This window comes from Chanos chanos, chromosome 2 (genome assembly GCF_902362185.1).
Source record: "Chanos chanos chromosome 2, fChaCha1.1, whole genome shotgun sequence".
In the NCBI taxonomy this organism is placed as follows: domain Eukaryota; kingdom Metazoa; phylum Chordata; class Actinopteri; order Gonorynchiformes; family Chanidae; genus Chanos; species Chanos chanos.
Window position 1 is genome coordinate 26,903,038 of NC_044496.1, and position 13,234 is coordinate 26,916,271.

The 13,234-nt window shown below is 40.9% G+C and overlaps 1 protein-coding gene across 1 annotated transcript; it reads left to right on the forward strand.

Moving 5' to 3' along the window:
* The first annotated feature begins 6,111 nt into the window (after positions 1-6,111).
* On the forward strand, positions 6,112-12,663 carry pgr (progesterone receptor). The gene is made up of 8 exons (XM_030765212.1): positions 6,112-7,058; positions 7,329-7,438; positions 8,308-8,424; positions 9,406-9,711; positions 10,335-10,479; positions 11,057-11,187; positions 11,962-12,119; positions 12,508-12,663. Exons 1-8 carry the CDS (start codon positions 6,112-6,114, stop codon positions 12,661-12,663), a joined length of 2,070 nt encoding a protein of 689 aa, XP_030621072.1.
* The last annotated feature ends 571 nt before the right edge of the window (positions 12,664-13,234 follow it).

Genomic DNA, 13,234 nt, shown 5'->3' on the forward strand with positions numbered 1-13,234 from the left:
ACATTGTCTGGCATTGCCATCCCTACACACAAGGCCATCTCAGTTCAGAATGTTTTTGTTTGTGGTTCCCCGATGGTGGAATGAGCTACCAGCTGCTATCAGAGCAGGGGCATCCCTTTCTATCTTCAAGAATTTCTTGAAGACTCACCTCTTCCAAGAGCACCTCCTCTCCTAACACCTAACACATCCAACATCCTAACATGCTTAACTTGCACTTACTGTGCTCTTCTCCACCTAATCTCCTGCTCTTTGTCTTGAAAGAAAACTCACATTTATTGCTTGTACTTGCCTTATTGAATACATGTAATACTTAGTGCTTACTCATAGGTCTCTCACTACACTGTAGCTTGAATTGTTTCCCCACTTGTGTGTTGCTTTGGATAAAAGCGTCTGGTAAATAAATATAATGTAATGTAGTGTAATGTAGACTGCAGGCAGCCAAAGAGAAAGTATTCTTATGATGAGGCAGATGTCAAAATATCTGAAGGAAGTCCTGAAGAAATTTTCAGGAATAAGATATGTTGTGTTGCACTTGATTCCATTATTTCACAACTCAACACATGATTCAGTGCAACCAAGCAGATATGTGATGAGCTTTCCATCTTGTGGAACTTCAGGAACATGTCAGAGGAGTGCATTAGCGCGTCCTGCAGAAAGCTGTTTGCAAAATACGAAGATGATTTGATAGATTGTCTCGAAAGACAATTTAATCACATAAAATCCGTACAAAATGCTACAGTTGAGAAGAACCTAGGGCCTTTGGAGTTACTAAATGCTATTTATGGCATGGAGTTTCAGAGCATTTATGGTGACTTGTGCGTCTTACTGCACATTTTTCTGTGCTTGCTGGTGACTGTCTCGGGTGGTGAACGTGTGTTCAGTAAGATGAAACTTATAAAAAACTATTTGTGATCTACTATATCTCAAGAAAGATTAAATGGTTTGACACTGCTTTCAACAGAGAGCCAGTTGGCGCAGAATCTGGACTTTAAGGACATAATACATAACTTTGCTACCGTAAAGTTGTGACAGATGACACTGTCTGTTTTTTGAATGTTTTTGAATGACATTTTAGTTGTCCTAACAATAAAGCATGGTGTCGAATATTCCAAGCATGCTGTCAAGCATATTTTTATTTTAATTGGGGTGGGGTCGGGGGCCTGTTGAAATAATTTTGTCCCGGGCCCAGGCATCATGGACGCTGGCCCTGCTTATTATTTTACATATTTCTATGTATTTGATGTTGTCTTTCGGGCTTCCTGTGTTGATCATGTTTCTCTGTATCTTCAACAAGTCTCTGTTCTTAGCTTTTCTTGCTCTTTTTCTTTGACTTTCCTGCAACTGTCAGGGCACATTCTTGTACCACTTGGGTTATTGCGGCACTGCTTTCCTCAGGGTCTCCCACTAATCACCCCTCAAATCGATTTCTTAGTTGAATTTGGAATTCATCTCCCTTAAGTAGTAAACTATTATTTACTTTTGAGCCTGGTTTTGTAATCATCTTGCTTTGTTCTAGCTTTGGGTCTATCCTTTTAGTACCAGTCGATGGTCACTGCCAAATCCAACTTTTTGAATTGCCTCTGTATTGAGGATTATTTCTTTCTTGTTGACTCGTATATAGTCTATTTCGTGTTATACTTCAACATTAGGGCTTCTCCAAGTTGTGGGTCCTCCAAAATTGTTCCAGTCTTGTGCCTCTTTTGTTTCTGTATCCATAGCTGTGTTTTCCAATGGTCTTGCTTTCATTTTGTTCTTGTTTTCCAGCTTTAGTGCTGAGGTCTTCCATTATAACTTTGTAGTGGCCCTTGTCATTCTTGATGGCATTACTGAGAGTTTCAGAAAATTCTTCTACTTCTTCATCCTCGTGGTCAGTCGTTGGTGCGTAGACTTGAACTACTTGCAGTATATATCTTTCGTTAATCTTCACAGTCATTGTCGTAATTCTATACATTACTCCTACAGTGTTTCCCACAGGTCTGAAATATACTAGTGGTAGTAGCTGGCAGAAGGGGCTGGGATTACCTACTGGCACAAAAATGGTCTACTACATGTGACAAACAACAAATATGTGTGACCTTCAACGCAATATTTTGATTTATTGAATATTTCTATTAATATCACATTATTTCACAGATCTTGTGCTTGTAAAATATCCACCATATCTATGTGTTCTACCATAATATCAGATGTCTCGTAATAGCCTATATTTTAACGGCTGATGTTACTGCTCCTTTTGTTTAATCTTTACTGTACTGTAGTAGATAGTCAAACTGATTTGATGTGTTGTCATTCTTTCGTCAACCTAGGTGTGCATTATATTTGTGTTTGTAACGTAGAATGTTATGGAAACGTGACCGATAAGTTTCAAATTCTTTCCAGACACTGGACCAGCAAGAAAAAATCCTTGTGGTAACCCTGGTGCGATTGTCAGTAGAACCTTCTCACAATAGCAGAATGAACAGGAAGGCCTATGGGAGGAGTGGATTGAGGGGAGATTGTCCACTTCTTGATCGATCACAAATGGCATCATTATCTCGGACAGATAAAAAGAAAAAAATTAAAGAATAAATAATCAAAAATAATAATAAATAAAAAATGGGTTGCCAAATATAGTATTATATATAATTAATTGTCAGAAAACCAAAACTACAGCAGGACGCATATGCGCAACACAGGATTTTATTAACAAAAAAGGCAGAGGAAAACAAGGAACTGGAGAATACGACAAGGTCTGTCTCAAAGTTCATACAAATGGGGTTCGTCTCAAATTAGTTCAAACTGGATTCGTCTCACAAGTTGGTTCAAACTGGGTTCATCTCACAATGGTAACAGGCAAAGGTGTGGTGCTCAACCAAGAGTAGACTTCACAAAGAAAGTGCACAACTAAGGGGTTTAAATAAGGAGGAAACTTAATGAAATTAAAGAGCAAACAGGTGAAGGTGGTGAGTGGTGATCAGACCAGTGATCAGTAGACCAGCGACGCTGAACGCTGAGTGGCTGGAGCAGACAAGGGGGGAGGCGAGGTCGTTACATTAATATACCTGGGCGGCCCACCCAAGTAAAGTCTATGCGAGGGGAACACTGTCCCGTGAATTTACAAACTCTGTCTTTCATTTGCTTTTTTATTAGAAACCCAATGACTCCAGCTGTTTTATTGTTTCCATTAGTGTATAAAAGATTTTCGGTTTCCAGCTTTGCTAGCTCTTCTTCTGTTTGCCTTGTTTCAGCTAGTCCGATGATACCCCATTTGAATCCAGTGGCTCCCAGTTCATGTTTTAATTCGGCTACTTTACCACTGACTTTCAGTGTTTTCACGTTGTACGCAAAGATAAAAAAGAATGCAAACCCGAGGATTCTTAGCACCCTCTTTCTTTCGACTGCCGGGGACTGAGGGTCGTTTCTTTATTTGAGTCATTTCAATATTGGTTGTGGGGTTGGGCCATGAGGCCAATTTATACTTCTGCATCAAGTCTATGCTGTAGGTACGGCGTAGGCTCTGCATAGCCACATACCCTACGCTGTAGCCTGACACGCACCTCCCCAGAAATGTAATCGAGGCTCCCCAGAACCTCATTTGGTTCACTGGTCATACACAACATCTCCTCCAACGTCTTCTCTCTTTTCTGCATTGCAGTTTTTTCATTAAAAGTAACCGTTGTTCAGCATTTATTAGCTCCAACTCTAACATGATCTGCTCAGTTCAGTCATCATTGAAAACTTTCCGGCAGAATGGCGAACATTATTTTGAGAGCTCTGTTTGTTTGTCCCTCAAAGTTTGAAACTAGTCCTAAAACTTGTTTTATTGATATTGCTCTGCAAAGATTGAATTCCGGTTTCTTATTTAACATTATTCTTGCCATCATTTGTAATGCATGAAGAAACTCAACAAAGTGGCATGGAACCCCCCCCCACGCAAACGTTTTGAAAGTGTATTAGCAGAGTGACGCAGACACATCAGCACACAAATATTAATGCTCGTAACGGCGTAGGCTCTGCATGGATTCGATGCAGAAGTATGAATCAGCCTTTAGGCCTCCACACTGTCTGGGAGTGAGTTGGCATATGGTGCTAGATAGCCATTAGCTCGCGAAGGAGCTCATTCACCCCTTGACAGGTCTTGTTTTTTTTCCTGCTGGGTTTCTAGCCACCCTCCTCACTAGATGGGTCTAGTGGGGGAGCCGGTTTAGTCGCCAAGCTATCTGACCATGGAACAGGTAGTGCTGGATTACATCGTACCAGTAGTAGGTGGAGCCTGGCCTAACACAATCTAACAATCTATCAAAATGCCTGAGACAGAAAGTGGGTGGCTGAGAGTTAGGCACAATCTAAAAAGAATACTACTTGTTTTAACTGCTTGTTTAAAACAACCACTACTTAAACACAGAACACTCCAGAGAACAATACCTTAGTCACTAGTTGCAAAAGAAATTAAAACTTCAGACCATGAGGAACATTGTATATCTCCCTGATTTCCTTATGTGGCACATAATTGGGTTTTGTTACACACACTGAGACAGACAGATACACACACACACACACACACAGAGAGAGAGAGAGAGAGAGAGAGAGAGAAACAAAGAACTTAAATAATCATTTATGAGTTGGGTGTGTTGACCAGGGTTCTGCTCCCTCTCACTGTTCATTGACGCTGAATGTTGATCATGTGGCTGTGCAGTTATGGCTATACAATGGTTGTCCAATCCTGTTATGGCACCTGCTGATGTAAAACAGTTTGCAGATTGAAAACATGAATGACTGGTTTCACAAAACTCGAAGAAATCATGTGCTAGATTCACACACCTACAGTGGCAAGAGGGTGCTGTGTGTGGGAGTAACTTCCAGGTAACTAGACATACCAAATTCCAGACACCTACCAAATACGTACCAAATGCCAAAACAGAAGAGAGAGAGAGAGAGAGAGAGAGAGAGAGAGAGAGAAATGCTTTTTGGGCTCTTTGTCCATGTATTCATTATATATCACTTATTATGTATTCTTATCATTCATGTTATCTGTTGAATTCAAAGGCAGCAAAACTAGGGTAACACCGCAATGTTGTTTCCTCTCCTCCTGCCAGTTAGGTGGGGTTATGTACAGTTTTTAAGTAGTTTCAACAAGCTGAAGTGAATGTTATTTTCAGTGGGGGTTATAGACAGTTCAGGAGAGTTGTGCACATAAGGTCACATTGAGGTGTTAGTGTTGGTGGCCTGTATGTGTCTAATTACAATGCTTCATATATTTGAGAGTACAGTATTTTTTTCTTCATAGTTTAAACAATTATGCCACAATTGTGGCCAAAATAAGATTATAAGCGTAACAGGAACAGTGTTGAACTGAAATATGACCTTATTCTTATGGTAGAATAATGGAATAAATTCATATGAAAATTATGCAAACATTTTGTGGATATATGGGAAAAAAATGTAATCCTGTTGCTCATACATTTAACAATTATGCCACAACTGTGGCCAAAATAAGATTATAAGCGTAACAGGAACAGTTAGTTTGACACAACTGATCGACTAAATGTTAATATTTTAAAAGTGAAATAAAAGAAGTGCGCCATGCTCCACGTGGTCTAAGAGAAACAACACAATTACTTTGGAGAAAGTAGTGCACTTTTAAGACGGTACCTAAACACTCCTCTTACCCTCAGCTGCTTTATTTGTGTTGCTGAGGGGGGGTATTTACGTAGACTGTACAGAACAGTGAAATATTAATTAAATTCTTACCAAAATGCTAAAAGAAAATCGGTAAGAAGTGAAAGTGGCATCTACTCTAAATAATATCATATTTGGACGGACAAGACCACTTCCAAACCTCTGAACCAAATTTGACGCCTCTTTCGAATAGGCGACCACCAAAACACCAAAAAAGGCGTGTGTATCTTTTTTCGTGCACAGACTGCTAGTATTCTTTGATGCGGTGCTACCTCACACGCTCCGTTCAAAAATGATTAGTATCTAAAAACCGAATATCGGAAATAAAATTAACTTTCCCTGGGTCGCACGGGGAAGGTCCTTCCGCCGCTGGGCAGTTTCAGTCTAATCGCAAAAAGAACCGTCAGGGTGTATGTCGTCGTGCGCTCTGCGGACTCCAGCGTTAACCAGGGAATGGATACCAAATCCAGCGACATAATGGAAGCAGTGAATAGTTCGATAGTAGATTCGTCTGAGTCAAATAAAAGTATGAGTGATCTGATAGGGAGGTATTCGGATGTTGGCTTTGATCAGTTGAAGAATTCTAATGAACCCGAGTCTCTGGTTTGTCTTACTCCTAGTGTGCGTAATTGTGGTAATGCTAGCGCATTGTGTTCCACAACTGTTATGAGCAATGACACCGTTGTTAGCAAAGATTTCTCTGTAATGGACAAACAGTTTTCTGCCAAATCGATTCCTGAACGTTCGGATGAAATTCTTAAACTCGAGCCCGTACACTGGGCAGCAATTTCCAGTAAAGTGTTCAAAGTTAAGGAGTCTGCAGCGCTGGAAAGTTCGCAGAGTTCCACATCTGCCGTCGCCTCAAACACTGGAATGGGCAAATTTATCAAAGATGAAAAAGAATCAGCGCTAATTATGGAGCCTCCCTGTACTGATTTCGACCTGTCGCCGAACATTCAAACCTTGGACAACTGCTATGATGCCACGGACAGAAAACAGCAGTTTGGCTACATGGAGGACTCATCGGCTTTGCTGCCAAGTGCTGCTCCGCAGCAATCAATGGTGGACAGTTCGTCAAACTTTTTGCTTGATTTGAATCACACATCGGCGCTGGTTTCAATTCCACAGATGAGAGCCGATTCTCGGGGTCTGCCACCAGTACCCAGCAAGGGCACGCTGAATTTCGATGTTGTGAACGCTCAGTCAACTCATTTACTTATGTGTAAAAATGAGGTGCCCAGGTGGGCGATTTCGACTTCTTCCTCAGATTCTCAGATTTGGTGCCATGCCACCGGAGTTACCGAGGACCAGCATCCCCAGAGCGGCTATCCGCCTCCGGATAGCATTCATAACCACGGCTTCATTCAGCGATCGCCGACAAGATACAGCTCATTCGCCGGGTAAGAAATAAGTACAAGAATGGTACCAACTCGCGTTACAACTAGCTTAGTGTATTAAAATCGCTGTAGTTTTTATGTTTATTTTTTAAATTAGATAGTAAGTTTGCGCGCTTGTCAGATTATGTGTTTTGTACAGCCTTCAGCGGCATCCGTGCTTTTGAAATACTGTTAAAGAATTTAACGTGCATGTGCTATAGTCAGGAATTATCTCGTAATATTTCTTGGGATGTTATTGTTCTTGAGTGACAATGCGTCTCCCACGGTCTCCAGCGTGCCACCCCAAAGACTGTGTGTAATATGTGGGGACGAGGCGTCAGGTTGTCACTATGGAGTCCTTACGTGTGGAAGCTGTAAGGTTTTCTTCAAGAGAGCCGTAGAAGGTGAGAAAACATTAAATTTGATGCTATTTGGCCGCAGTTCATTCACGAAACAAATGAAGAGCAAGATGCGCATCAGTTTGGGGGAATTGTCTAATGTTTGATCTAAACTGACCCTTAGTCCATTTTTTTCCAAACTGAAAAAAGGAATAATCACCCTTCAGTATCCTCTTACGTGAAGGTGCACAAAAGATTCATTTAATAAGACTTGATGTGATAAAGTATAATATCAAAAAAATCAACCAAAAACATCATAATGGGTCTGATTTATCATCACAAAAGAATTTGATGATTAACTAGCCATACTGGAAGCATTTTTTTTTCTTTTTTTAATGTTTGTCACATTGAGTTTTATCAAAACAAACAAGTTAGTTTCATCTGTGAGTTTTTGACAGTATCTCAGCGGTCAGTCCTTTTCACAGTATCTCAGAGGTCAGCGTCTTTCTCTGGAGGCCTGTGTTCACTGTGTTCTCATCATCAGACTTGTTATTCTCCTTATCTCCAAAAGCCTGATATATAAGAGCCACTATATCAAACCATGGCCATGTCACCGTGTCCTCTCAGCCTTGCCTCACACTAATTCTCCACTCCCTCTCTCTCTTTCTCTTCACTCACTCCCCCTTTTTCTGTTTCTTCCTCCCTCTGTAAAAGCTACCTTCTTTATGCTCAAATGAGTAGCCCACACACAAATCTATGACACTCTAGAAAGTTAGAAACTTTTTTAAAGCAGAGCTGTAATTTTGTCTTGATGTGTCAGATGTGACTTTTTTTGTGATGGATAGCAGGAAAGAGGCTTTCCTAAGAGTGCATTAACAATGTTTCTCTCTCTCTCTCTCTTACACACACACACACACACACACACACAAATTCAGGCCATCATAACTATCTGTGTGCTGGACGTAATGACTGCATTGTGGATAAGATTAGGAGGAAAAACTGCCCAGCATGTCGCCTCAGAAAGTGCTACCAAGCTGGGATGATGCTTGGAGGTAATTTTAATGTGTTTTAATTTTCTCTGTTATGTGTGTAGTCTCTCTGCTCAGTTGTGATAGTCTTCAAAACTGGGATGCTGACCAAATCATCTTCATCCCCTAATTTGATGCAAATCTTCCATTAGAATCACAATGGAAAATTAACCAAAAACAAAACCTTCAAAGCGACATCAAAAGGAACGCTTAAAATGAAAAGCTAACTCATGGTAATAATCCAGACTGGTTCACTTTGCAGTGAGAGGCCCATGGAGACTGATTAGCTCTAAAAATGACCAGTAATGAAGATTAGTTCTGAATCAAACAGATTCACATTTTACTCATTCAGGTCCTGCTCAGTAACAGACTACATAGCCATGTCACCTCCTTATCTTTTCATACCTCAGAGAAACATGTGAAAATGTCACATGTCTCTATGTCATAATGAAACACAAAAGTTTGCGGAGTTTTTATGGGTGACGAGTATTTGTATTATCGAAAAAGATTTGTATTATCAAATATTGCCAGCAATTGATTGAAGACTAATCCGACAGAGACTTCAAAATGCTTCTATATTTTATGGTTGGCAGTGCAAATATGAGATTGATGCATTTTCCCAGAAGAAAATACTATTCAGCTATTGAAGTTCATTGCATGTTTACAAACGGACATGATCAAGGTCAGCAGTCTCAGCATAGTCTCTGTGTTTGTCCTAAGAGGTTCTCATGACCAGCCTATGGAAACCATCACAGAAGCTCGTCGTATTAACTAAATTACATGGACTTGAGTACTACAGTACTACTTTCCACAGAATAGCTACAAACTAAAACAAGTTTCAATACTGAAGCAATATCATCTAATCCTGAATCATGGCATGCTTGTGTGTGGTGTGTGTGTGCGTGTTTGTGCGTGTCTATGCATGTTTGTGTGTGTGTGTATGCGCGCGCGTGCGTGTGTGTGTGTGTGTGTGTGTGTGTGTGTGTGTGTGAGTGTGTGTTCTAGGTCGTAAGCTGAAGCGTTTTGGGGCACTGAAGGCTATGGGTCTGGCACCGTCCCTGATGTTCCAGTCTCCGTTGGCCCTGAGCTCTGATGGCCAGACCCTAACCTCCTTACCCTGTGTGACAAGCCTGCGGGAGCTCCAGCCCTCACCCCAGATCATCAACATCCTGGAGAGCATCGAACCTGAGGTAGTCTACTCAGGCTACGACAACTCCCAGCCTGACCTGCCCCACCTGTTACTCAACAGCCTCAACCGACTGTGTGAGAGGCAACTGCTCTGGATCGTCCGCTGGTCTAAGTCTCTGCCAGGTAACTGGGTGAGATCTTTGTGCCTGAGATCCATGGCTTTGCTGGATCAGATTATTATCGGGGGTGGTGAGATAAGAGAGGGGATAGAAGAATAAGTAACTGATGTTGATTTCTGATAGAAAACACTGCATGCTATTATTAAAATGAGTTTGTTACAACCCACATGACTGAGCTGGATTAAAAGGATCATTGAACAAAGAGAAAGGCGTGTGTGCATTTAATATTAGACAAAACACATGCGCCCACGCACAAACACAAACACACACACACCATTTAACATCAGACAAAACACACGCACACACACATGCACACACACACCCACAAACATACGCACACACATACGCACACACATACGCACACACATACGCACACACACACATGCACACGCACACCCACAAACATACGCACACACATACGCACACACACATACGCACACACACATATGCACACGCACACACATACGCACACACGCACATGCACACGCACATGTGCACACATACAGAGATATATTTACTATGCCACTATGACATATGCTCACAAAAGCATTCTGTTGATTTCAGTGGAAACATTTTAATGATCTTGTACCTGTCTTTTACCCTCCTCTTTCACACACATGTCTAAAGGTTTCCGTAACCTGCACATCAGTGACCAGATGACACTGATTCAGTACTCGTGGATGAACCTGATGGTGTTCTCTCTTGGCTGGAGGACGTTTCAGAATGTCACCACTGATTACCTATACTTTGCTCCTGATCTCGTTCTCAGCCAGTGAGTCAAGTTTTTCTGAAGAGAAACAGTCTTCTGTTAGTGTAAACATTTGATTCAATTCCATCTGGTTTTGTTTGTTAGTGTTTTTTTGATTATTTATTTTCACTGTGTATTGTTAGAAAGCACATCTACTGAAATCTAGGCCTGTCCACTTGTGATGGGTCGGTTTCACATCAGTCACATGAACTTTGCCGTGATGGTTCTGTAGGTTATGTCATCTTTTACCACACACATCAACAGAATAACAGACCTAACACTAGCTGAATCGAACACTGCAGTGAACAGTCCACAGTGTGTGTATCTTGGCTATTCAGCTCACAGTCCTTGAAGATTGTGTATGTCACATTTATCTGTCCTTCATCTGGTACTCAGGTGTGATGACACCGTGGCTAAAGATGTGTTATCATTCATGTACCTACCTGTGATAAGGAAGAGTACAGACTGAATTTCAACTGATTGAATGTGATAGATGGAACCGAAGGGCGAGATTTGAATACGTATAGTGCATAGGATAAGTCAGATCACAAACAAAGCCCTGTTCTAAGAGCTGACACCTTGACTGGTTGTCCATCCAAAGGGAGCGTATGAGGAGGTCTCCCATCTATGACCTGTGCCTGGCCATGCAGTTGATCCCGCAGGAGTTTGCCAACCTACAGGTGACCAAAGAGGAGTTTTTGTGCATGAAGGCTATCATGCTACTGAACACGGGTAAGGAGCCCTGCACCTCCCACTTCTGCCTGTCTTACGAAACCTCTCCACCCCTCAGACTTCCCCACCCCCCCTGCAGCCTCGCTCTCTGTCACGTATAATAACCTGTCTGCAGCTGGTGATGTAATGATAATGAGAAAAGTAAAGAAGAGAGGGAAGGTCAAGCTGAGAGACTTTTAAAGGCAGAGACAGGGCAGTGTGCAACAGAACACCAATTATTATTACCAAAAGTCCAAAAGTCCTCCTGTCTCAGAAAAGAGACAGAACCAACCACTGTGATAAAGAGGAAACAGCCAGGACAGTTGGTCTACACTGTTATAATCTTTTGGCCATTTCTTGGCCTGGTTTTTAACAAAATAAAACACACAATGGAAATAATAAAAAAAAAATTAAACAAAATTGGTTTAGACGTGTTTCTCTAAATCAAGAAAATCAAATGGCACACACACTGCCATAGTTTGATAATGAAAGAATAGTAAATCATGTCAAATTCTGTTTTTTGTGTAGGCAGAGACAGTACTTTACCCATTCCAGATTGGATTGAACCAATTGAAAACACTTGAATTTTTAAACCAATGCTATGTCCTGTAATCTGGACAAAAGTCAGTGTGCTGCCAAGTTGCATTCATTTAAGCTTGGTTTCTCAGGCAAGCATTAACAGTATGCCTGTAATTATTTAAAAAGATCTCTCAGTTCTTGTAGACGAAACCAGGCATTAATCACTGCTGTGAGGCTTACTGTTTAACTAACTCTAATGTTAACTTTTTTGTTCAGTGCCATTGGAGGGATTGAAAAGCCAGAGTCAGTTTGACGAGATGAGGCAAAACTACATTCGTGAGCTGACCAAGGCCATCCAGCTGAAGGAAAAGGGCATGGTGGCTAGTTCACAACGCTTCTACCACCTCACCAAACTGATGGACTCTATGCACGAGGTACACAGTCACTGCCTGCTGACGTGTCCCATGGCACCTGGCATTATTGTGAAACTTCATGGACTACAGTGGACTCCTTGTGTTTTTCAGAACACAGTCAGTGGATAAGCTTAAGTCTGCATGTATTTTAAAACTTTTTTTGTTTATATGGAGTTCTACATTAGGTTCTGAAAGGAAAGAAGTGATAACACATTTGCCATAAACTCTGATTAGCCTATCTCTGAAACGTCAGGAGACATTTGAAATGTTCCATTGGAACGTGGTCTCAGTATTGTATGATAGGGAACTCAATGTTTTGTCTAAGTTAACGCCTTATTAGAAATGAAGAAAAGGAGATAACCAAAAAAGAAAAACCCCCAAAACTTCTCTGTCGTTCTCTGTTGTACAGATTGTGAAGAAGGTCAACCTGTATTGTCTCAGTACTTACATCCAGGCAGATGCTATGAAGGTCGAATTCCCAGAAATGATGTCCGAGGTCATCGCATCACAGCTCCCAAAGGTGTTAGCTGGCATGGTGAAGCCCCTCCTCTTCCACAGCAAGTGAAATACCCATTTGACCATAAGCAAAGGAGAGAGAAGTCATGTAACTTCTTCCCTAAATGGGTTGTAGTAGAAAAGGTTCAAGTGTAAAGGGACTACGTTCTTTGAGTGCATGGACTATTAAAAAAAAAAAAGTTGTGTTAAGACATTTTACAATCAACATTATCTGTGGCCTCTTTGTGATAAAGGTCTAATACCTGATAATTTTTTTAATCTCTAAAATGTTTAGTATCACATATTGCTTTGCTATTTTAATTTGATCGTGTTGAGGTAAGGGGAATGTATTGTGTATTAAATATAAGAGGTCTCTAATTTAAGTTGTTGTAGATGCTTATTTTGGCTATTTTTTGGCACAGAGAGCTACATGTTCTACAGATAAACATGTTTGTTCAGAAATGTATCTCCAAACGACCATGAAGCAAATGTTGGTGGGTCTCCCCCATTCCAATTTTGTTACTTTTTTTTTAATTAAGAGAGCAGATCTCTGTAAACACAACATTACAACACTGAAAATTAGAGCTTTTTCTAGATTGGTATTGCTTAAGCTTTAGAGGACTGAACTTTAAAAGGAAACA